General features: G+C 57.4%; 5 protein-coding genes across 9 annotated transcripts; 1 reads left to right on the top strand and 4 right to left on the bottom strand.

Annotated features, from left to right (window-relative positions):
* The first annotated feature begins 1,138 nt into the window (after positions 1 to 1,138).
* LSMEM2 (leucine-rich single-pass membrane protein 2) lies at positions 1,139 to 4,426 on the top strand. Its single transcript, XM_004676586.2, has 4 exons — positions 1,139 to 1,218; positions 3,325 to 3,438; positions 3,527 to 3,706; positions 4,279 to 4,426. Exons 1-4 carry the CDS (start codon positions 1,197 to 1,199, stop codon positions 4,410 to 4,412), a joined length of 450 nt encoding a protein of 149 aa, XP_004676643.1. The 5' UTR covers positions 1,139 to 1,196; the 3' UTR covers positions 4,413 to 4,426.
* Positions 4,427 to 4,510: 84 nt separating this feature from the next.
* IFRD2 (interferon-related developmental regulator 2) lies at positions 4,511 to 10,051 on the bottom strand. Its single transcript, XM_004676132.2, is given in 14 exon segments — positions 4,511 to 5,421; positions 5,546 to 5,641; positions 5,718 to 5,846; positions 5,931 to 6,068; positions 6,374 to 6,479; positions 6,567 to 6,745; positions 6,831 to 6,881; positions 7,031 to 7,188; positions 7,272 to 7,396; positions 7,501 to 7,585; positions 7,670 to 7,789; positions 9,680 to 9,776; positions 9,778 to 9,894; positions 9,896 to 10,051. Coding segments are annotated over 14 exon segments (1,563 nt in total). The 5' UTR covers positions 9,977 to 10,051; the 3' UTR covers positions 4,511 to 5,340.
* A 173-nt stretch (positions 10,052 to 10,224) lies between these two features.
* Positions 10,225 to 16,017, bottom strand: HYAL3 (hyaluronoglucosaminidase 3). Of its 2 annotated transcripts, none has more exons than XM_004676585.2 (4): positions 15,931 to 16,017; positions 11,593 to 12,503; positions 11,142 to 11,231; positions 10,225 to 11,028 (listed from the first exon to the last, which is right to left on the bottom strand). In XM_004676585.2, exons 2-4 carry the CDS (start codon positions 12,484 to 12,486, stop codon positions 10,741 to 10,743), a joined length of 1,272 nt encoding a protein of 423 aa, XP_004676642.1. In that variant the 5' UTR covers positions 12,487 to 12,503; positions 15,931 to 16,017; the 3' UTR covers positions 10,225 to 10,740. The 2 variants fall into 2 exon arrangements, with proteins under 2 accessions (XP_004676642.1, XP_012576100.1); XM_012720646.1 differs by lacking the exon at positions 15,931 to 16,017 and adding an exon at positions 15,529 to 15,585.
* NAT6 (N-acetyltransferase 6 (GCN5-related)) lies at positions 12,523 to 16,002 on the bottom strand. 2 transcript variants are annotated; one of them, XM_012720647.1, is made up of 2 exons: positions 15,529 to 15,550; positions 12,523 to 14,386 (listed from the first exon to the last, which is right to left on the bottom strand). In XM_012720647.1, exons 1-2 carry the CDS (start codon positions 15,532 to 15,534, stop codon positions 13,403 to 13,405), a joined length of 990 nt encoding a protein of 329 aa, XP_012576101.1. In that variant the 5' UTR covers positions 15,535 to 15,550; the 3' UTR covers positions 12,523 to 13,402. The 2 variants fall into 2 exon arrangements, with proteins under 2 accessions (XP_012576101.1, XP_012576102.1); XM_012720648.1 differs by lacking the exon at positions 15,529 to 15,550 and adding an exon at positions 15,931 to 16,002 and having other exon boundaries at positions 12,524 to 14,386.
* A 1,173-nt stretch (positions 16,018 to 17,190) lies between the features above and the next one.
* HYAL1 (hyaluronoglucosaminidase 1) lies at positions 17,191 to 21,461 on the bottom strand. 3 transcript variants are annotated; one of them, XM_012735036.1, is made up of 4 exons: positions 21,401 to 21,461; positions 18,328 to 19,251; positions 17,911 to 18,000; positions 17,191 to 17,749 (listed from the first exon to the last, which is right to left on the bottom strand). In XM_012735036.1, the coding sequence occupies exons 2-4, from the start codon at positions 19,225 to 19,227 to the stop codon at positions 17,432 to 17,434; spliced, it is 1,308 nt and encodes a 435-aa protein (XP_012590490.1). In that variant the 5' UTR covers positions 19,228 to 19,251; positions 21,401 to 21,461; the 3' UTR covers positions 17,191 to 17,431. The 3 variants fall into 3 exon arrangements, with proteins under 3 accessions (XP_012590490.1, XP_004676188.1, XP_012590489.1); XM_004676131.2 differs by lacking the exon at positions 21,401 to 21,461 and adding an exon at positions 19,694 to 19,869; XM_012735035.1 differs by lacking the exon at positions 21,401 to 21,461 and adding an exon at positions 19,731 to 19,869.
* Positions 21,462 to 21,696: the final 235 nt, after the last annotated feature.

The raw sequence follows: 21,696 nt of genomic DNA, 5'->3' as shown, positions 1-21,696 counted from the left end.
CCTTGCAACAGAGTGTATTGCGTAGGGCCTCTGGGGAAACTGACGTCCACAGTATATTCTGAATAATAGTTTCTGGGCGAAGTGCTGTGAAGAATGTAAAACTGGGTGATAGGAAAAAGAATGTGAGTGAAAGGCCTCACTGAGGGGGTGACATCTGAGCCAAACAACAAGGAGGGAGCTTTGGGAATATCTGTATTCCTGGAGGGGAAAGCCGAGCAGTTTCTGAGGTGGGAACACACTGTGTGTTTGAGGAAATTCAAGGCCAGTGAAGTGACTGATTGGGGATGTTTTAGGAGCTCTGGCCCCCTTTCCCCCATCTTGGGGTAGTGGGGCCCAGGAGCCCAACATAGAGTGTGAGCCCTAAAAAGGACAACTTGTTCCCTTCAAGGGTAAGTGGTGTCATGCATCCTCACTGGCCTCTTGTGACCCATATGTCCTTGTGGAGAGAGGAGGGAGAGTCAAATCCTGCACTGGGCTAAGGCCTTCGGACTCATATTTCCAGTCTCACATATGTCAAACCAGGAAGGAACATTCCTATTCCTGTTTTATGGATGAGAAAACTGAGATGGGGAGAGGGCAAACTTTTAAAACCCAAGCTTGTGAACTTAGTAACAGAACTGACCAGCATGGGTATCTGTTGCGGGGTTGGGGGGTGGTCTGCCTTCAGACAGATACCTGGGCTGCACTTGTCCATCACCCCCAGACCCTGGAGCCAGCCACCACACGAGGGTAGGTGCTTATCCTACATTTGCTTGGAGAAGAGACATTCTAGCGGTTGGTATAGGGCTTTGTGGGTAGAGGTCCGCAGGCCCCCTTGCCTGTCCTAGCTGCATGTGGGATAGCCCACAGCTGGACACGGCCTGGAGCAGATTGTCGGGAAGACCAGAGGCCAAGCACACATGGGTTGCATGTTTCCCTGGGGAAGGTCCTGGAGCATGTACAGTGGAGGTGTGCTTTTATCCGAGTCCTTGTCACCAGGTAGATAGTCCAGGCTGGCCCATGTGGGACACTCTACCCCTTCCCGTGGCTGAGAGCTATCCCTCTAAATATAACCCAGTGGGCTGAGCTCAGGCCTATTTTAGGCTCAGACTAGGAGGTGGGCAGGCCTTCCCCAGTCTCTCAAAGGAGTCACGCTGCTTCTATCCTGTCCTGCTGCTGAGCACTCTCATCGGCCCCTTGGCTGCCCACTACCCACCATGCCCGAGGAGACCGGAGAAGGTAGGAGATGGCTGTGAGGGAGGGAAAGGCCCAGTGCTGTGAGCCCGTGGATCTCAGAGAAACCTGCCCCTTTTCCTAATGACCTGGCTTCCTTGACTACTCACCCGTCTCCTAGTCCCACCTCCCGTAAAGTCTCAGCTTCCAGTAAGGGAAATAACCTGCCATGCTCTGAACCTCTCTTTACCTCAGGCCCTTTTCATCCTGCTAGAGACAGCAGGGAAAAATATGGGGGAGCAGCCCAGTGAGGTGGGTCAACTACAGGCTGTGCCTATGTGGATGTGGGCTGGACATTTGCCTGACCAGGTCAGCTCTTCTTCCAGGGAGGAAGCTGGGATTGGTATGGACCGAAGTTCCAGGAAGCATTTGGGCACATGGCCCAGGGAGTGGGAGTGGACAGGACTCTGGCCTCTAACTTGGGCCAAGTGCCCCCAACTGACTGTTCAGCTGCCAGACTGGCTGCTCGTTAAGACTTTGGTGGTCGCTCACCTAACTGCACCACTGCATGTAAGAAGCACAGCAGCTTGGGGCCAGAGCAGGACCCCAGGGAACCTCAGGGACTATGTTCCAGCCTCCCACTGGTCAACTTCCCCCACCACATTTTCAACATTGTACTCTGGGTGGGAGGGACGTGTCTCCTGGTAATAATAGTGAAGGGTGTTTGCCTCCTTTTGGGATCTTAACAATCATGTTTATTGTGTTTTTCTTAGTAAAAGACATATTCTAAATTCAATTTAGAGAGTGTGGGAAAAGCACAGCCAAATGCAAAAAGGAAATGTAATGACTCCCAACCCTCCAACCCATCACCCAGACTGGCAGCATCTGTTTTTGTTTACTTACTTTGAACACATCAGGGACCATCTGCAGGCAAATCATGACAGCAGTCACTATTGTTCTGGAAGGGATTGACCCAGAGTCCGGTCATTTCTGCTCCTATCAGGTATCCCCTTAATGCCTCCCATTTTGTTACCCAGCTTCCATTTGGGCATCTGGGGGTCTTAAGATGCCATTTGGGCATCTGGGGGGTCTTGATTTTTTAAAAAATCAAGCCAAAGAACAACCAGAAGAAAATATAATATTTAGAAATCATAAAAGAAATGTCTTGATGGGCTCAAAAACCAGTAATTAAAACAAGACAATTGCCCAGACTCCTCTGACTAAGTGGGCAGAGGCTGTGATGAGCAGTTAGGGAAGTCACACACATAGGCAGAACCCGCTAGGCAAGGAAATAAAACTGCTCAAGAAAGGCCTCTCTCATCCCCCGACTTAGCAAATAGATGTGCACAAGCACCTGTATACATTTCCCCCCTACACTCAACAGCAGTGATGGCTCCTTCGGGGGCTGTGAGAGCCATTCTGGAGGGCAATTTGATGATGGCTTGCAAAAAGTCCCTACTCTTCTGCTTCTGGGAGACAATTCTTAATAACTACTGGGAAATTGGGAAAATATGAAATGCTGAATGGTATCCTTTTCTAGGGGTTATTTACTTCCGAAAAGATCATGCCCAGGCAGCCTCCAAGGGATGCCAGGCGACCTCAGAAGCTTGCGAAGCAGTTTGATGGCAGGGGCAGAGCCAGGCCTTGTGATGTTGCACGAACACAGTAGAGTTCACACACATGCAGCAGAATCCAGCCTGCTTGGAGGGAGGCCAGGAGAGAAAGGAGAGGCACCGAGGCCAGAACTGGCTCCCCTTGCTGGGGACCCAGGGAAGGTGCAGGCCCTGTTCTGGCCTGGTGACTAACTCAGGGCCTGTGGGGAAATCTGATGGCAGAAGAGGCAGGGATGGGCTCCCTGAGCTGTAAATTTAGTCTCCCACGGCTGCTAAACTCTTCAGAGAAGTGAGCAGATGGAGGAACCCCTGAAAGTTCTTGAGGTACTTGGAAATACAACACTGAGCAAGTCAAGTGATCCCCTGCGACCGTGTGGAAGCCTGCGGGTTTCTGGGGTCATCCTGGCTCAAAATCAAGGGTCATTCCTGAGTTGGGTTTAGGGGATTAGGGGCCAAATGCTCCTTTGTCCTGTCCCCCATCTGAGTTCCTGCTGCCACTGGAGGCCACCCAGAAGGGAGGTGACCTGCTGGCTGAATCGACTGCCAACTGCCCCTGCAGACACCACAACCTGGACCCCGAGCCCAAGGAACAGGGCGCCGCCGATGGCCCCTAACCACGTGCAGGAGGTGCGTCTGCACCCAGTGGAGTCCATCAGTGACCTACACAGTGGAGGTGAGGGGGGCAGGGGGCGGGACAAATGCACTGGAAGAACAGAAAGCAGAAGTACCCACCACCTTCCCGATGCCCTGTTTGCCCACAGGTTCACTGCGCCCCTATCTGGCCGACGAGGCACAGTCATGGGACGAGCTGCTGGGCATTCTGCCACCGTCACTGTGTACCCAGGCTGGCTGCAGCCCTGGCCGTGGGGGCTTCCTGATACTACTGGCGCTGCTGGTGCTCACCTGCCTGGCGCTTGCTGTGCTGGCTGTCTACCTGAGTGGTAAGGTTGGCACTGGAAGCCAGGGGGAACCGAGGGCAAGGAGATGGGCCCAGGAGGCCTTTTTTTCTATTTATTGATGGATGGATGGATGGATGGATGGATATATGCATGCATGCATGCCGGAACTGGGATACAGGCCAGAGGTGCAGGGGGTGAGAGGATTCACCAGAGACAGAGTGGGGAGCAGAACAGGCAGATCGACTGAAATACAGTGCTGAAAGGGCGAGATAGGAGAGGTCTGCTGCCCCATGTGGGTCACCTCCCTGGCCAGGGATTGAACTCGTGCTGCAGTGGCTGCAGATAGTTTCTTAGTGCTGTGCTTTAAAGCACTGTGCCACCAGGGAGGGCCTGGCCATTTTTCTTTTAACATTTTGAAAGGACAGGTTTATCAGGAAAAGGAAAGTCACCTACAAACTCACAGCCCCAGGAGCCTTTTCTGCACTGTTGCGAGTTGCCACTGTGGAGGCTGAGACACCGAATGGTGGGGAAGGGGCTGCAGCACCCTCCGGTGCTGGCTGGTGGGCGCTGGGGTGGCAGCGGTCTCATAACCTCCGGCCCCTGCCTGCCCACAGTGCTGCAGAGTGAATCGTTACGGATCCTGGCGCACACACTGCGCACGCAGGAGGAGGTGCTGCTTAAGCTCCGGCTGGCCAGCCTCAGCCAGCTGCGGAGGCTCAACTCCAGCGAGGCCCGGGCTCCCAGCTGAGATGCCGCTTGGAACTGGGGCCTGCTGTGTGTGAGAGAATAAAGTGGTCCCTGGCAGGTTTCTCCTCGCTCCCTGCTGCTCCACATTACTGCCTTAGTGAGGTTTTATACAACAATCTGATGTGACCCCACAGCTGACCGCCTGTCCTGACTTCTTCACGTCCTGACTTCTTCAGGCCAATCTAGCCAACCCTCTGGTGCCAAGGCCCCAGGAAGTGACACAGCCTCCTGGCTGCTCCCAAGGTCTGGCAGCACCCTCTACCTCCCCCAGATAGCAGGTTCAGAAGTCTAGAAATAGCTGCTCCCACCCCAGTCACCCAAACTCTGCCAAGTCTCTTAGTGGGGGGTCTAGCTTCAGCTCAAAAAGACACGCTGGGCTGGGGTGGGGGTGAGGGGACTTGGAGAGAAGCCGTGTTGAATGGAGGGCAAAGGTGGCCTAGAGATGGAAGAGGAGACCCGGCGGGGAGGCGGATGGAGAGTGAGGGCAGGCGGCACAGCAAGGAACCGGGCTACAGAGGGCTGAGCATTCAATTTAATTATCTCCGATCACCTTCACGAACCACAGACTCACTCCCGTAATCCCTGCCTCCCCACCTTCTACGGTGGCATCTGTCCAGATGCTGTCCCCCCAAAGGAAATGGTTCATCCCAGGGAAGAAAGACCTGAGAAAGAAGAGAAAAAAAAGGGCGCGCCCCGGCTGCCTGTCCCCCAGCCTGGGGCCAGGCACACGTCTGCCTGAGACAGGAAAGGAAGCGCCACATGGCCGAGTGCAGGGACAAAGGCTCAGAGCCGCCCACTCCCGTGTCTGTTTTTGGTTTTGCCATTAAAAAAATAAAGTGACAGTTCCTGGCAGGAACCAGTTGCTGCACTGTCTTCTGTTAAAAACACGGGCCAGGGTGTGGACAGTTCCCACCTCGGCAGGTCCAGCCTCACAGCACGTCCGCCCGCTTGTCCCGCATGCGGCCGCGGGCCTTGGTCCGGGCTCTGAAGGCGGCGGCGTTGTACAGGTGCTGGGGCAGAAGCGAGAGTGAGGCTCTGGTGGGGGGAGGCGGGGCTTCTCCTCCAGTCCCCGGGAGTTCCAGGCCTCCAGGCCACAGAAACGGAGGGAGGGTAAAGGTGCCCCAGGGTGCAAACCTTCTCAAAGCGTGAGATCTTGCAGGCCTTCAGGGCGGTGGCATCCAGGACCAGCACAGGGCCTAGGCCAAAGACGTCACGGAGCAGCTCATTGTTCTGGGGGCAAAGAAGGCAGTGAGCTCGGGCCAGCTCAGAGTAGCCATCTGGGCGGCCTCCCCGTCCGCCTCCCCACCTGCAGGTGGTGGTGCATGCCCGAACCCAGCACGTCCCTGAAGGCAGCATAGACGCGGCGCCGAGCCCAGCTGTCCACGTAGAGCACCTCAAGTCCGAAGCGGACCGTCTCCTCCTCGCACTCGCCACCCTGCAGGGCAGAAGGGCCCGTGTGACCTGGCTTGCGGCTGCGCCTGGGGACACTCTCCCCAGGACAAGATGTCCTCACACACACCTCAACAAAGTGCAGCACGGCACGGAAGGTGGAGCGCTGGCGCCGGCGGTCGGCCTTGGCACGGTACTTGTTACTGTCGGTGGCCAGGGTGCGCAGGGCCCCGCAGAGGGTCTCCAAGTCCTCGTACACGAAGTCTTCCTGCAGCGAGCACGGTGCAGGGCGGGTGAGCGGCGGCCTGAGCGCTGTGGGCTCTCAACATGGGGTTGCCCAAGCCTTTTCTTTCACTGAACAAGTCAATCTCCTTCTCTGCCTGGCCCTATGAGCCCCGACGCGGCTACTCAGGGGTCCCCTCCCAGAACAGAGCTTTGGAGTCTGCATGGGGGTTATCTCCCTTTCACGGTGCCCACGGCTGCCCCGTTTCCTGTGGCACCCCCTGCATCCAGCCTGGGGTGAGCAGGTGCTGTTAACAGGCACCCTTCCTCCCACCCCACTGTCTCTCACACCTCAAGGTCCCGGGCAAGCTCAAAAAGCAGGGCGATGGTCTCGCCGGCTGCCATCCGCAGGTTCACACTGTCACTAGACAAAAGTTGGGGCAGCCGGGGCAGCTGCCTGGGGAAGAGACAGGATTAGTGACGGATGTGAGCTGGGGGTCTCTTCAGCTGTCCCCTCCCATTCCCGGTAGGCATTTGCCCCTACCTCTCCAGAATCTGGCTGATGTGGGTGCTGGGACAGATGGTGAGTAGCAATGCCCAGGCTTGCAGGGCAGCACAGAGCAGGCCATGCAGGCTGGCAGGGACCGCAGGGGCCGCAGGGCTCCCCTGACCACAGCACCGGCTGAAAACACCTTCCAAGCAGGAAAGGCAAGAAACCAGGTCCTACGGGCACAGGGAGGCAGGGGAAATGGCTCAGGGGCAGAGTTGGGACCTAGGCGCGCTACTCCCTCGTCCAAAGGACACTTACCTGGACATCATCAGCAGCCACGTAGCAACCCAGACCAAGAGCAGAAGCACACTGTGGGGGGAGGGCAAAGCCAGAGCAGTCAGAGCCTGTGCACCCAGTCATGGCTCACCCTCAGAGCACGGACGCCTACAGGCTGATGGAACCCACTCTGCTTTGGGATTTGGGGAGGGCGGGGTGCCAGGAGGCAAGGGGACACGCACGTGGAGTCGGGCAGCAGGGCTGGCGGTGCTGTCACTGAGCACAGAGACCAGCAGGGGCTTCAGGCTGTGGAATAACTCCTCGCCCTTGGGTCCAGGGCCCAGCTGCACACAGAGCAGGCCTAGCACGGCAGCGGCCAGGGCCTGTTCCTCGCCCTTCCCTGCAGGGATGTGCTCTGGTCAGTCCACACAGCAGGGTCATCACTCAGCCAGTTCAGGCCTCTGATGCGCCCCTAGGACCAACCTTTCTTGAGGCACTTTTCCAAGGCATCGGTCAACGTGAGACTGCGTTCCAGCAAGAAGTCAGGGAGAAGGTGGGATGCCAGGGTCAGGCGGAGGTTCCCAAGTGCACCTTGCCGGGTCTTGGCACTGAGGGGTGAAGAGGAGAGTCACACGGCCCGGCCCCATGAAGGTAACCATTGGGATGGGCTAAGCAAGGACATGGTGTGGGGTCAGCTGGCAGTCAGGGGTACCTCTTGTCGGTAAGGCAGTCCACACACTCCTTCAACTTCTCCTCAAGGTCTTCCTGCTGGCCCTGCTCATCCACGGCATCCCCCCCTGCAAGGCCAGCTGGTCAGCCCTGATTCTTGCTGTGACCCACAGAGCCCCCACTGAATCCCCACCAAAGCCCCTGGCTCTCACCGAGGTTGTCCTCTGCGGCAGTGCTCAGGAGGCTGGGGCACTCGCTGGTGGTGCTGCATGCCTCACTGGCTGCCTCATCTTCACTGGAACCTGAGTCAGCCTGGGCACTGCTTCGGGCACCTGTGGGTGGAACAGGACTTGGCCTGCCTCCATTCATAAGTGACAGTTGGGGCTCCCGTACCGAGCCTCAGGACTCCACAGCAAATGTGGCCCTTCTCAGAGGTGGGAAAACCGAGGCTAATGAAGGATGCGTGGGGTCTGATGGCAGCGATGCTAAGCCAGGAGTCAGGAGTAAGGGAATGAGGTGTATCTGAGGCACCCTCCAGCCCAGCCTGGGAAAACCCAGTAGGCTCAGTGAGTAGGGCCTCCCTGAGACAGAGGCTGCTTCAAGGAGCTTGAAGGCCAGAGTGAGGTGGAAGAGGTTGTACAGGCGCCCACTGGGCCTACTGCCCAACCTGGAGTGGGAGAATATGCAGACAAACACCAGGGGAGCTTAGTCACCAGCCGAGATTATGCCCCAAAGTGGCCAGAGCAAGGGTCAAGGGCTTAGGTTATAGAGAAGTGTCAAGGTTCAAGCCTCAGATTTACTTGTTAACAAGGATGGAACCAAGTCAGGTGCCTAGCCTTCAAAGCCTGAGTTTCAGGTGCAAAAGCACCTCTTCCAGGCAGGGCAAGTGAAGTCAAAGAATAAACAAGTGATTAGTTACAGTCTTCTGTGTGCCAACAAGATTACCAGGTTACCCATTTGCCCCAGGGCAGAAACCCAGTTCCAAATGGCTGTGGTGAGTACCCTAGGCTTCAAGTATACTTTCTTTCAAGCTCCCCTTGGTCCATATGTCCCAGGCCTTCCAGCCATGGGTGGACAGAGCACACACTTGCTTCTCCTGACCTTGCAAGCACACAAAGTGGCCCCTAATGACACGGGCCCCTGAAAACAGGTAAACAAAGAGGACTGTCAGGGTCAGCAGAACTGCCCAGGGGTTCTGCCCAGGGCCAGGGGCTAACTTTGGCTAAGGTTTGCAGCTGCTGCAGCAAAGCTTCAGGCACATTCTGGTCACCAGCCTGACCTAAACTCTCAGGAACCACGTTTCACGTGTCCGTGTTAAACAAAGCCCAGCACATCAGCCTGTGCTCACCTCTTCCCTCACCGCTCTACCTGCGAAAGGAGTCCAGCCTCCCTGGTCCGTGCAGCTGTGCTGGGAGCCCTCCCCATGCCATGCCTTTGCACAGCTCCTCCCTCCCACTCTCTTCTTCACCCTCTCAGGTTCTCCACAAGTCCTTTCCTGAGGCTCCCTTGGTTCCTATGCCTGGCGTCATTCAGTGAAGCTGTCCCCCAGCTCCTTCTGGAATGTTGCTGGCCACTTAGAGGTCTCCCCTACCCAGGCCCCATTAGGGCTGTGACTGGGTCTGAGCTGTGCCTATCAACACCCATCCTTGCAGTATAAACATATGTGTTTACCACACCAGCACCTTCTCTGGTCAGCGCTGATAAGTGAGTCTCAGCACTGCCTCTGACTCCATTGCATTCTCCCTCTCTTCAGGGTCAGGTTTGCTAAGACCCCAAATCTGCAGTTTCCAGACGTCCCCCTCCCTCAGTTGTCCTGGGCAGACCTCCAACCAACTCGCCAATACCTTCCAGAAAGGTATCAAACTCAGAGAGGAAGCAGGATTCCGGTGTTCTATGGAGAACTGGCTCACCACAGTAGGTAACTGGGGTGGAGTAGCAATAGGGGAACCCAGACCCTCGGCTGCCCACTGCGTTGGGGCTGCCCACTGCGTTGGGGCGGGGAGGTGCAGGCTTCCGACACGACACGGCGGCGCACTGTGCGCTGAGTTGGGCACACACGTGGTCGTTGCCTTCTGGGGCACGTGCTAGCCGTGGGACAGCTGCTGATGGCGGTTCCAGTTGGTGGAGGCAGGGGTGCCGACCCCAGGGCCCATGGGGACGAGGACCCACGCAGGGCGGGCGCCCACTCCCCTCTTGTCATTACCCCCGTGCCCTCCACTTACCCGCTCTGCGGCGCTGGCCGCTCTTGCGGGGCGCGCTTCCCTTGCGGGCGCGGGGCATGTCGCGGTGAGGCTCGGCAGGCGCGGCTAGCGCTAGCGGGGCGCGGGGTCAGGGGCCCGGCGGGCGGGGGCTCCAGATCAGCGAGACACCGGCCCGTACGGTGAGCTGAGACTTGGGCAGACGACGGGAGCCACAAGCCGCGCGCGCCACCATCTTCGCCGAGGGGCCCCGCCCAGCCAAGCGGGTCGAAACGCCCAGCCCTGCCAAACTGGTCGCTGGGAAGGCGAGTTCCTGGCCATACAGCTCACACCCACATCTGCGCTGCTGAAACTGCTGCTCCCAAGGGGCTGAGCGCGCAGATTACTGCCTGCCGGCAGGACACACAGTACCCTGGGAATTGTAGTCGGTTCCCGGGACCTATAACCCCACTATGCTGTCGCTGGACTATGCACCCACAATGCTATACCGTCCCTCCCCTCCCCGCCCCCCCACCCGCCCGCGGGCACACTAGCACATTGGTTAACGCTGAAGCTGGCCCCGTGGGGCTGCCGCCAGGGCAGAACCAGCATCACTGGACACTTTCCTGGGTACTCCTGATGGGAAGATCGTGGGTCCTGTTAGGACAGGGGAACAGCCACCAAATCTCAGGCAGTGAAAAAGACTTTATGATGAAAGCAGAGTATAGACAATAGCTTAGCAATTATGGAGACCTTGGCCAAAATACTTTTGGGACCCACGTGCCCCTGAACAGATATCCTGTGACCTCCCCGGAGATCCAGTGAGGTAAAAGTAGAGGTCTTGAAGGCAACCCTAGCCGCTTTGGAAGCCTGAGCTGCTGGAGCAGCTTCCTTGTTCGGAGGGCAGGTAGTCTCAGAGGGTCTCTGGTTTTCAAGTGGTCTTAATGTTTCTTCTGGTTACTCCCACTCCCCAGGGATCCTCTAAGAAGTGGGGGTGCGTGCATAGGATGATGGACTATAAGCTAAAAGCAATGAATGGGACACAGTCCTCCTTTCAGAACTGGGAAAATGCAGGGTCAAGAGGGTCAGGGCAAGTGATCCTGGCTTTATGCTGCTTCTTCAGACCCATCCCTGGCCCGAGGCCCAAGTCTGGGTTCCTGACAAGTAGGACCAGCCCAGCCCCAGTAACAGTGGCAACCAAAGGACTCCCAAGCTCCAGGGCTGCCATCTGGCTGCAGATGCAGAAAGACTTCCAGTTGTCCTGGGTCTTGCCTGGCACAGCGCCCATGGCCATGGCACCGCTGGAGACTACAGGCCATGGCTGCCCTGGTGACGTTGACCACATAAGGGCCCAGGATGTCCACTAGGTAGTCGTGGAGACGCCAGCATGCCTTCTGAAGAGAAGGGAAGGATACATCAGTTCTCTTTCTCCATGGCCCTGACATGGTCTCTACCCTGCCAGGGCCACAACACCGGCTGTGTGGCAAGCTGATGGGGCGATAATCACCTCAGAGCTGGAGAAGCTCAGGTCTCCCCAGAGAACCACGCCGGCTGCCCCCAGAGCTGCAGTCACGCCAATGGTGTGCACAAGGTCATCCTGAAGACAAAAAGCTGCTGCCATATCCATCCTAGCCTGCCTCTGTCTTCAAGCAGCTTCCTGGCTCACTGACAACAATCTAACTGTAGAGTCAGGCTAACTGACACTGGGCCTCCGAGTAGCTTCTCAGACCCTGACACTCAGAGAATGTGCCCTTAGGACAAGGGCTCCAAACTGGCCTTGCCTTCCCCTCAAGATCAAGGGCAAACCTCCTCGTCAGCTGCTCTAGGACAGGTCTGCCCCCTCAGAACAAAATCAGCAGCTTTCCTTCAAATCCCTCTAGGAAATGCCTTCTCCTCAGACTCACTCAATACAAGACCATGCCTTCCCACCCAGACCCTGGACCACAGCTTTCACTCACCTGGGACAGGAACCTCCCAGAGCGCCGGTATGTGAGACGAGTATAAGCCAGGACAGGCAGGGGATGTGGGTGCCCAATGAGGGCCACACGGAAGGCTTCCTCTAGGCGGTGCCAGACAAACACCTGGTGGTGGGCAGGTGGCAGCCTCGGTGGGAGGTAGATGCTGGGGAAGAGGGCACTGGAGGCAGCCCAGAGCCAACGCAGCTGGGTGTTGCGGGCACGGGTAGCTGCATGGCACCGGCCTGTGTAATTGGAGGTCGCACCGTGCCAGCCATTGCCACAGACCGGGAAGCGATAGAAGCCCCAGAGCCCATGGGGCCGCAGGGCCTGACCCAGCTGCAGTGTGTCCTCCATCAGTGACCGTGCTGCCTGTTCAAAGCCAGTGTGGGCTTTGCGGAGCTGCTCTTGGGGGTCCAGATGGGGGTATACCTGCTGTGCCCACGCCCACGAAGCTGCTTGATAAACTCTGCGGCGGCCCCAGTTCCCAGCCCAGAGTGGATACCACTCCTCCCAGTCCAGTACAGCCAGGCCAGCGAAGCCGGGTCTCAGTCTGCGGTGGATCTTATAGGCGGCTTGTACCAGGTGGTGGTGAAGAGGCACAGCCTGAGGGATGCCCCCATTGTGAGCTGTGCCCCCGGGTCCAAGGTAAGGATAGAGGCCAAACTGGTTCTTGTAGAAGATGGTGATGTTCTGGCCATGGAAACGCTGGTCATGGTTGGCTATGATGCCCAGGGCCTCTAATGGAAGGGGCACCCCAAAGCGGGCTTTACAGTGTGCTGAGGGTACATTCCACAGCACCGAGAAGGGGCGTTCAGGGGCCTGAAGCTGCAGCTGGCTGTACCCCGGGCACAGGGCCAGGACTAGCACCAGAGTGCGCCCTAGCTGCATGGTCATGCCCCCGGGATGGAAACCTGTAGGAGAGAGGGGGTATGAGCTTAGAGGCCAGTCCAGGGCCACATGTTCCATACAGTGGGGAAAGCTGGGTAAACCCCAAGGCTCCTTCCCAGAAAGACAGGGAGTGGGGAAAGCATGGTCCCCCAGAAGACCTATAGTTTCTCACAGCAGCCTGGCCTGGGCAGCTTTCTTCTTGTACTGGTCTTCTCTGTCCTATCACCACTGCACCCTCTGGCTCTTACCCACCCACAGCTCTTACAAGTTCCATTGTTACTCTGCCCTTGTATCCTGTCTCAAGAACACTCAGCTGCTACCTTCCTTTCCTGGCTTTATTCTTACGCTGCACTGAGGTCTTTCCTGACAGCACCTCTCCTGGGAGGTATCCGCGACGCTCAGGTGGAGTGCGGGCACCTGGACTCCCACTGTCCCGGCGTGGATCCCGCTGCTCTACGCCTCTGTCTGTCCCCTTGAGTTGACACCCTGTCTCTATTTCCCCATTGCCTGTGCTCAGCGTGGGGCCTGACAGCAAGTGTTTAGTAAGTGGCAATGAGTGAATGTGGAAGCCAACCTTGTCCCTGAGCCTGGCACAGTGGAGGGGCAAAGGGCAAATGCCCTCTATCCATGGTTCCAGCTCCAGGGTAGATCTAGGGGCTCCTATAGGGATGGGGCACCTAAGCCAAAGCAGGGAGATACGGGTGGGCGCCAACAAATAAACTGTCACAGCCACACCCAAAAGAAGCTTTTATTCAGTCACACTGACTGCTCTGAGCCAGAGACACGGCGTTATCTCTTGGCTCCACTGGCATTCAGGCAACATGCCCAGGCTAAAGCTGACTCCAGGGGCTAGTGGGCGGAAGCTGGTATTGTCCTGGGCAGTCCACTGACCCAGAAATATAGTGCCTTTCCCTGGTGGCCCTCAGATGTCCTTCTCCATCCAGAATATGGGACATCCTCTCAGGTTTTGGTACTGTGATTTCAGCAGGTTTTGTGGAAGGGGCCCTGCTGGAGGTGGGGGTAAGGTGGTCATGGGTTTAGGCAGGGGAGGGGGTGGTGGCAATGATGGCCCCTTGAGGCTTCTTAGGGCATTGTGGGCAGTCAAACTAGGAGTAGTGGTCTTGCAGTGTGGTCGGATGTTGGGGCTACTGGGGAAGGCACTGAGCAAGGTGGCAGGCAGTCGTTGGCTGGTGAACGCCAGGCCCTGCACAGGCTCACCCAGCTGGTATCCCAGATGGCTGTAGAAGTGCCGCTGGTCATGGGTGGTGAGGTGTAGCCGGTGGAAGCCCCGGGCCTGAGCAAACACCTCCAGGCCCTCCATGAGCCTGCGGCCAAAGCCACGGCCCCTTAGGGCCCGAGCCACCACCACTGTCTCTACTAGGAGGCTTTGGGGCCTGTCCAGCACCCGTGACAGGCGGGCATGACCCACTACAATGGGTGCTGCCTCGGGTGTGGGCCCAGGGCCAAGCAGCATCAGGCAGAGGGGGAAGGAGTCTGAGGACTGGCCCAAGGAGTGCAGGCGGGAGGCACGGCTGCGGGGCCACTGATCATTGATCAGGTCAGCACAGGCTTCCAAGAGCTCAGGTCGGCAGTGCACAGGCTCCAGAGTCAGCTCAGCTAGGTTTGGGGCTGGGGTCTCCTTTGGCTGATGTGCGGGATCCAGGGTCAGTTCAGCTGAACCAAGACTGAGAGTCATCTCTGGATGGCTTGAGGAACCCAGAGTCAGCTCAGCCAGCCTGGGGCTCAGGGTCAGCTCTGGCTGGTATACAGGATCCAGGCTCAGTTGAGTCAGGCTGGGAGTCAAGGTCATCTCCTGCTGGGCTGCAGATGGTTCAGTGCCAGGCTGGGGGGCTAAAGCCATGGTCTCCAGGCAGTGGCATCGTCTCAGACCACAAGGGTGCTTGTCCTGTGGACAACAGCCATGCTGGGCTGTGCTAGGAGAGCAGATGGGGTTTTGGGCAGGGAGAAGCTAACAGTACAAGGGGTGGGGGTGCCATGCTTCCTGGAACTGGGGGGTGGTGGGAAACACTGAGCTCCCATACTTACCTGAGGGGAGGCAGAGGGGACCTGGAGCTCCCCATATTTACCTGAGGGGAGGCAGAGGGGACCCATTCCTTATACCTGAGGGAGCTGACTCTGCTGGAGAGCAGAAGGAATGGGTCCAGGGTATGCCCTGCTTCACAGTGGATGGGGGTTGAGGGTAATGGCAAGCTGTTTAGAAGCTGAGGCAGAACCCAAGAGTGCCAGTCCCAGCCTGCTCTGGTTACAACTTTATCCTCTGAAGGACAGTTGATCCAGTCTCTACACCAGCTAGCTGACCGTTAGGCCGGCCACACAAAACCAGACAGCATGACACTCTGCTTAACCCCCCCACCCCCCCACCCCCCGCCCGGAAGGAACAGAGTTGCCAGTCTCTCCTTTTTTATATCCCAGGTCCCAGCATTTTTGATTACCTGGGTCACGTCAGCCACCTAATTGACCCTGGGCTACCACTCAATCACCCCTCAGACAAGGTTTTCATCTCTCTGGACTGCCTCTTCCACCTGGCACACAAGCCCATGACCCCTTCTCCAACACTGCCCAGTTCAAGACACTTGGACTGGGCATAGACCCAACTGTCCCTTCAGGTAGGGTCCCAGTAGCACCAGCAAAGGGCCTGGCACACAGCCACACAACAGTGTGTCTCCTGCAGGTCTGGTTCCCCACTGGTCTGAATTTCTTAAGTACCTTAGATAAGGACCACAGTTTCCTTCCTAAATCCACAGGAGTATCCAACTGCCACAAACGTTCAGGGCCTGAATCGCCTGTTCCCAAACACCAGTGTTTGCCCATCACACTGATGGCTGAAAGGTTTATGCTGGAGGATTTCTGGAGGTGGGGCGCGGCTGAGCCCTGTACTATTCACCGGCATGTTGTGGCTCCCCTTCCCTACCTCCTCAGGAAGGCCCCCTGAACTTGAGGCCGATTCTATTTACAGTGGTCAGTACAGGTAGCCCTCTCCCCTGCCCTCCCCCTCATCTCCCACTCAGAAAACTCCAAGCCCCTCACCTTCATCAGCCACCTCCGTCGGCAAGAGCCGTACCCTTTGACCAAGGGGAAGCTTAGGATCCGCCTTCAGGTCTGGAGCCCCAAACCTCCCCGCGGGCTTAACCCCTTTAGTGCTGACATCACCCACTGTGGGGCGGGGCTCTTAGGCCCTCCGAGGCGGCACCCTGTCTCGGAGCAGAGGTTCCCCCTCCTCTCACTTGCTCCCAAAATGTGGCGTTTTGGGGTTCGGGTCCAAGAGAGCTTGGCTCTGGGTGGGTGTGGCTCGACATGCTCTGGGAGAGGGCAGAAGCAGGGGGGCTGCGAGGCGGCACAGTCACCGCGGAGCACGAGCGCGAGCGCACCGGAAGCGCGAGGACAATGAGGACTGACGCGCCGCGTAGGGGGGCCGGGGGCAGTACTGACATGTTTAGACTGGGTTCTGGGATGCTCCTCGTCCTCGCTCCGCACTGATTCGTATCTCGCTGCGTCTCCCGCACGAACTGCTCCGTCTGCCCGCGAAGCCCCTAGCGGTACGGCGGACGCACTGCAGCCCTCGGCCTCGGCGAGCGAGCCAGGATTCCTGGGCGGCCGGACTCCGCCCCCAGACGTACACGTCATAACCCGGTGCGCACGCCGACCGGCTCTCCGCTCTGGCCCCGCTGCCGCCCCTCCTCCCCGCGCCTCGGCACTGGCTGAGCGCAGACTCCACCTTCCCTTGGCTTAGCCCCGCCCCCGGTCCCGCGCGCGCAGGGTCTCGGCTACTTGGCGTCACATGTAGGTCCCGCCTCGTTTCCGTTCCGCGGAGACCCAGCCTGAATGCAACTGAAGTGGCTTCGGTTGGACACAGGCTACCCTACCAGCTGGGCTTTCTGCCGCGCCCCGCCCCGCGCTCAGGGTCATCACCCTGGCGGGGCTTTGCTTTGGCTCCCGCTGGCCTCCTGCCCGCGTGGAAGCGCGCAGGTAGAGCTTCCTCTTAAAACTTGGGCTCCCCCACCCCCTCCCGGGAAGCAGCTGCTCTCGAACAGACAACACATCAGAGTGATAAGAGTCGAGCCTTCCCTGTACCCTTTGGATTCCCGGCGCGCATACATTTTTGGCACCCAATAAACAACTCTTGAACAAGAATTAGGTCTGCGTTATTGCCGTGGCTGGTAACGCTGAGCAGATCAGGGGTCTTGCAGGGCTGCTTACCATCTGCACACGGTAGGAGCTCAAAGGTTCTACCTCTGTAACCATTGGGTTTGATTTTGCGGCTTCTCCCTTTTCTGGCCTTAGGCAAAGTGCCTACCCTCCTGTGTTTACCACAGTTTCCTCATAGTGCTGTAGTAGGTGTGAATGAGCTAGCTTACTTGAAATGCTCATAGAACTTGATGGAGAGTAGGCATTTCGTGAATATCAGTTCTAGGGACGTTTGAAGACTGGCTCATTGTCTCTGGAGACGTTGGGGATGTCTGAACAGAGCAGATGGTGTCTGCCTGAGACACTAACTCTTTTTTTAAAGATTGATTTATTTATGCATACAGAACTGGGGTACAGGCCAGAGGTGCAGGGGCAGTGAGAGGATTCACCAGAGACAGAGTGGGGAGCAGAACAGGCTGAGGGGAACAGTGGGCGTGTCAGGAGAGATGTACTGTGCCATGTGGGTCACCTCCGGGATGGGGATCAAACTTGCACTGAAGGGGCTGCAGCTCGCCTGCAGTGCTGCACTTTACCCGGCTGCACCACCAGGGAGGGCCTGAGACACTAACCCTTATGCTGCTATCTTTGTGAGCCTGTGTGCATTTGCAGAGCATAGGCTCGTGACTGACGCCGAATATACTCTTGACTATGATCATCACTGGTGTGACTGTCTTTACTTAAGAAAGTTGTGGGCAGACCCAGAGTACATTAGGTGTTGGAAGTGTGCATCCCAGGGTGTGGTGAGTCACCACACATCCTGCTGTTCACACCATGCTCCTCTCCAGCCACGGTAGCAGCGACATTTGAACTCCACAGCCATCCGCTGCTGCTCTTCACTGGGGAGTGCACCATGTAGAGTTGGGGGGCCACCACTAGCCTTTCGACAGATGGAGAAACTGGCGAGGTTGAGGAAGAGGAGGGCCTCAGGGTGGCTGGGGCGCCTGGTACAGCGGCCATGGCCTGAGCATAGGGCTTGACTGCACAGAAGAGCCCCACAGGTCACATTCAGGATAAAAGGCCCCAGTGTGGTGTCCACATACTTCTTGATGGCTTGGCAAGATTCCTGAGTGGGAGGGTGAACATCAGGGACACCATAGTCATGCATGGGCCCCTCTTAGGGCACTGAGGCACTCACCTGTCGCCAGCCAGGACTGTGGGGTACAAAGGTGGGGATAAGTTTTCTCCAGCCAAACAAAGGCAGCCCCACCACCCACCTGCGCTCACCTTGGTCCTTGTGCTCCCCGAGCTTGCCCAGAGGACCACTCCAGCTGCACCCTGGGCTGCGCTCTCCCCAAGACTGTGCTCCAGTTCATCCTAGGGACGGGGACAGCAGGTCTGTGGGGGCTCCCTCCCTCCCACATCAGATTACAGCAACACCTCTGGGTGGGACAAATAACTCATAAGCCCCCCGGAGCTGCTCCCATTCCTTGTGGACAGAGGCAAACCCATCCCCACTCTAGCCTGTGAGTGTCATGCAAGTGGGAACATCTTTCTGAGGAATGCTGAATCGTCTGTGCCTAGCACAGTGCTCTGAGAACTTGAGATAAATGGATGAAAGTGCTTAAGCCTAAAGTGACCTAAGGCCTGTCCTCCATTACTGAACCTACTGCCTGACGGGTGGGGTCCCAGAAGGAAACTCACCAGGGGCAGAAAGTAATTTGTCATTTCATAAAAGATCTGGAGGTAAGGCAGCACTGGCAGATGAGGGTTCCCGACACCCTCAGCCACACGGAATGCCTCACCCACACGGTGTCTCACGAACATCTGTGACTTTCCTGTGCCCTTCAGTACCGCAGGCATGTAGATACTGGGATAGAGGGCATAGCTCTGGTTCCACAGCCATCCCAGCTGGTCATTCTGGACACGGATGTTCAGCAGGCACTCGCCAGTGTAATTGGGTCTCAGAAAGTCATAGTTGTAGCAGTCAGGGAAGTCATAGAAGCCCCAGAGGCCTTGAGGCCGCAGTGCCTGCCCCAGCTTGAGAGTTCCTGCCATCCATGCCCGCGCAGCTTCCTGGAACTCGTCCTGGGCTGTGGCATCCACCTGCGGAGCTGGCCAGTCGGGGTGCTGCTCCTGTACCAGGGCCCGTGAGCGCTGCCGATAAATATCCTTGCTGTCCCAGTTGAAGGCCCAGCGTGGTCGCCATGCCTCCCAGTCAATAACTGCCAGCCCTGAGAAGTTGGACTCCGGCATGGCAGCTAGGATGTCCTGGAAGGTGTGAGCCAGGTGGACATCCAAACTGGCATTCTGGGGCAGGCCACCAAACACGGGTTCCCCAGTGGATGTGTAGTAGGGGTAGGTGCCGAGCTGAGAACTGTAGAAAATGGTCATGTTAGGGCCACGGAAGTTCTGTCCTGGGTTGGCTACCACATCAAAAGCACTGACATCCACATCCACGTCGTGCTTCTGCAGGCACCACTGGGTGTTTGCATTCCAGATGGTGATGAAGGGTTGGCTGGGGGCTGCAGGGTCCCTGAAGCCTTGGGCCACGCCGAGCAAGGTCAGGAGGAGGACGCAGATGGGATGCAGATGGGCTGCCATGACACAGGGCTGGTTTAGGGAAACCTGGCCGGGGAGGCAGATCACAGAGCTGGCCTTGAACTCTGACCCCAGCTCAGGGCAGACAGGTCAAACCCCTTATTCATTAATCCACTCTGCACTGGCATCAGGTTAACACTGACACGCAAGGCTCAGGAAGGTCAGAGGGCAAAGGATGCATGGAGGCACTTCTCAAGGGGTCTCTGCCCTGTCTCCCACAGGCTTTGCTTTGGCCAACGCTCACCCACTCCCCAAGAGCCATGGAAGTCATGGTATCCCGTTCTGAGAAAAGCAGAGGGCTGGACCCTCCATTCCCAGGCTGATCTAACTAATTGTGTGTGGAGGGGTGCGCGCTTACTTCTCTTCCCCTGACAATCTTGGCCACTAGAGAAGCGATGGTCAGTGACTGAAGACAGATTGGCCCAGCCCTCCTGTACACCCGCCAATCTGCCCACTTGTCCCTGCTGACCTCAGAGCTGAAGGGTCTCATCTTCCAAACTTCTTACCCCAGAGTGAAGGCCTAGGCTGTCTCAGCAAGATTCAGTTCCTCAACTATGGCTCCAGCTGCACGCATCAGGGACTCTGAGAGGAAGAAGCTGCAGCTGGAAATTCTGAGCTTTTGTAGGGGTCACGCCACCCAGTCTGGGGGCGGGTGGAGGGGCTGGCCCTGGATTGGAGGGCTGCGCCAGGGAGCAGTCATCTGTATCCCTAGCAAAGTGCCCTGGGTAGGGGGCGGGGCTAGGCCGGAAGTGGCCCCTCCTGCCCTGTCAGCACTGGGGTGGGGCTTCGTGGTTCAATTTGAGCCTCCTGCTGTCCTGCGGGATCAGTACAGGGGGGCTGTCTGGGTGGCCGGTGGCTTTGTGGTGCTGAAGTAGGGGAGCCGAGGAATGGCTTGCCCTGCGTAGCTCCAGCAAGACATTGCTGAGCCCTAGGCGCTGGTACCATTGCAGGTCTGTTCCTCAGAAAAATATTTAGCTGTTGACATAAAGACAAATGTAATGCAGAGTGGGCATATTAATATATATTGATTATATATTTTCACTTCTGATTAACCTGCCCAAGCGGCCACTCCTACTTTGGGATCTGTTTCTGAAAGGCACTGTGAAATCAGGGCTGCAGCATTACCCTTTGTACATGTGTAAGGTGAGCGCTTCTGTCTTGTGAAGCCCCAGCTAGTGACCGTCTGGCCTGCTGTATGACTCCAGTGGTGTGTATGTGTCACCAGGTATCAAGGCTGTGAGACCCTGTTGTCTTGTGATCCTAAGACCTGATGACTGTGTGACCATGGGTACAGAATGGAGTATCATGACCATGTGCTTGTTCACTCCTCTGGTTTTTGTTTGCTGCTCCAGAGCTGGCTACTGAGACCTGTCAGGCCCAGGCTTGCCTGCCAGGGTGGGGTGAGAGAATGTCAAGCCTCCAGCCCAGGTGGAAGTCTGAGCCTGAGCGCCACCCCCAACTCCTCAGTGAACACTGGTGCAGTGACACAGCTGGCTACCAGATGGGCTTGTTTCTCCAGAATGGCTAGGGTGGAGAAGCTGGTAGGTTTAAAGGGGAGGGGGTGTCCAGAGTGCTGGGGACTGTGGGCACATCAGCCACAACCCCATCTAGCCAGGGGTGGTGGACACTGTTCCTGTTCAGGAAGCAGGATCCCAGGGTGATGACCATTAGGCCCAGAGAGACTGGCACAACTCCCAAAGGCTGTGGACAGAAGACGCCCTCTTCATGAGGCTCGTGCTACCTCCTGGGTCCCTAGGAGCCTAATGCGGCAACTGGCACATTTAGTCAGCATTCACTAGCTGGACTCGGTCCAGGGAGAAGCTCTGGAAGTGGAATAACAGGAAGAAGCTGGGGGTGCCTTAAGCCCTCCCCCACCCAGGGCTCTGTCCACAGGCCTGCTACTGCCAGGTTGGGCTGGTTGGATTGGCACAAGTGGGGTGTGTGTGCACCTGGAGTCAGTCCAGCTTCAGGGTCCAGCCCAGCCTGCTTGCTCTGGCTGTGCATACCTCGGCCCTGAGCCACCTCCCTCCCCACTCCCTCACCTGCCCACAGGACAGTTCTTGATGTCCCCCAGGCCTCCTGAGGTGATCGGATTTGTACAAAAGGGTCATAGCTAGGTGGGCACAGGTCACAGCTTTGCAGTGTGACCCTTGCAGTGAGCGGAATTCCCCCTCACCTTTCAAAACTCACGGCAGACTACTTCCTGGTGCAATCTCTCCGGAGTCCTTGTGTTGGACGGCTCTCCTCACCACTTGGCTGTTGCTGAGTTTGTCTCCCCAGTGCCAGTGTTTCCTAAAGCGGGGGCTGAGCTAACACTGACAGGGACAGGCTGAGAGGGGCAGGGACCCGCCCAGAGTAACTCCCTTCAGACACAGAGGGGGTGAGGCAGGTCAGAGCTGCTCTGGCTGCCCCGGCTGCTCTTCTCTCCCGTGTGAGAGCTGGGCTAGCCGTGTTCTCTCATCTGTGATGTCC

Source organism: Condylura cristata, unplaced genomic scaffold, assembly GCF_000260355.1.
Source record: "Condylura cristata isolate star-nosed mole 26May11 unplaced genomic scaffold, ConCri1.0 scaffold00004, whole genome shotgun sequence".
In the NCBI taxonomy this organism is placed as follows: Eukaryota; Metazoa; Chordata; class Mammalia; order Eulipotyphla; family Talpidae; genus Condylura; species Condylura cristata.
The sequence above is the reverse complement of the archived record's forward strand: the minus strand, read 5'-3'. Positions and strand labels throughout refer to the sequence as shown.

What these genes read in the sequence shown, in the direction of transcription:
- LSMEM2 (XM_004676586.2), top strand. Translation starts at nt 1,197, where the DNA reads ATGCCCGAGGAGACCGGAGAAG. An exon ending in CAGTGACCTACACAGTGGAG is followed by an intron (nt 3,439 to 3,526) that starts GTGAGGGGGGCA and finishes GTTTGCCCACAG; the next exon opens with GTTCACTGCGCCCCTATCTG. An exon ending in GCTGGCTGTCTACCTGAGTG is followed by an intron (nt 3,707 to 4,278) that starts GTAAGGTTGGCA and finishes GCCTGCCCACAG; the next exon opens with TGCTGCAGAGTGAATCGTTA.
- HYAL3 (XM_004676585.2), bottom strand. Translation starts at nt 12,486, where the DNA reads ATGACCATGCAGCTAGGGCGCACTCTGGTGCTAGTCCTGGCCCTGTGC. An exon ending in CTGGGAGGTTCCTGTCCCAG is followed by an intron (nt 11,232 to 11,592) that starts GTGAGTGAAAGC and finishes TTTTGTCTTCAG; the next exon opens with GATGACCTTGTGCACACCAT. An exon ending in TGAGCTTCTCCAGCTCTGAG is followed by an intron (nt 11,029 to 11,141) that starts GTGATTATCGCC and finishes CCTTCTCTTCAG; the next exon opens with AAGGCATGCTGGCGTCTCCA.
- HYAL1 (XM_004676131.2), bottom strand. Translation starts at nt 19,714, where the DNA reads ATGAGACCCTTCAGCTCTGAG. An exon ending in TGAGACCCTTCAGCTCTGAG is followed by an intron (nt 19,252 to 19,693) that starts GTCAGCAGGGAC and finishes CTCCCCGGCCAG; the next exon opens with GTTTCCCTAAACCAGCCCTG. An exon ending in CAAATTACTTTCTGCCCCTG is followed by an intron (nt 18,001 to 18,327) that starts GTGAGTTTCCTT and finishes CCCCGTCCCTAG; the next exon opens with GATGAACTGGAGCACAGTCT.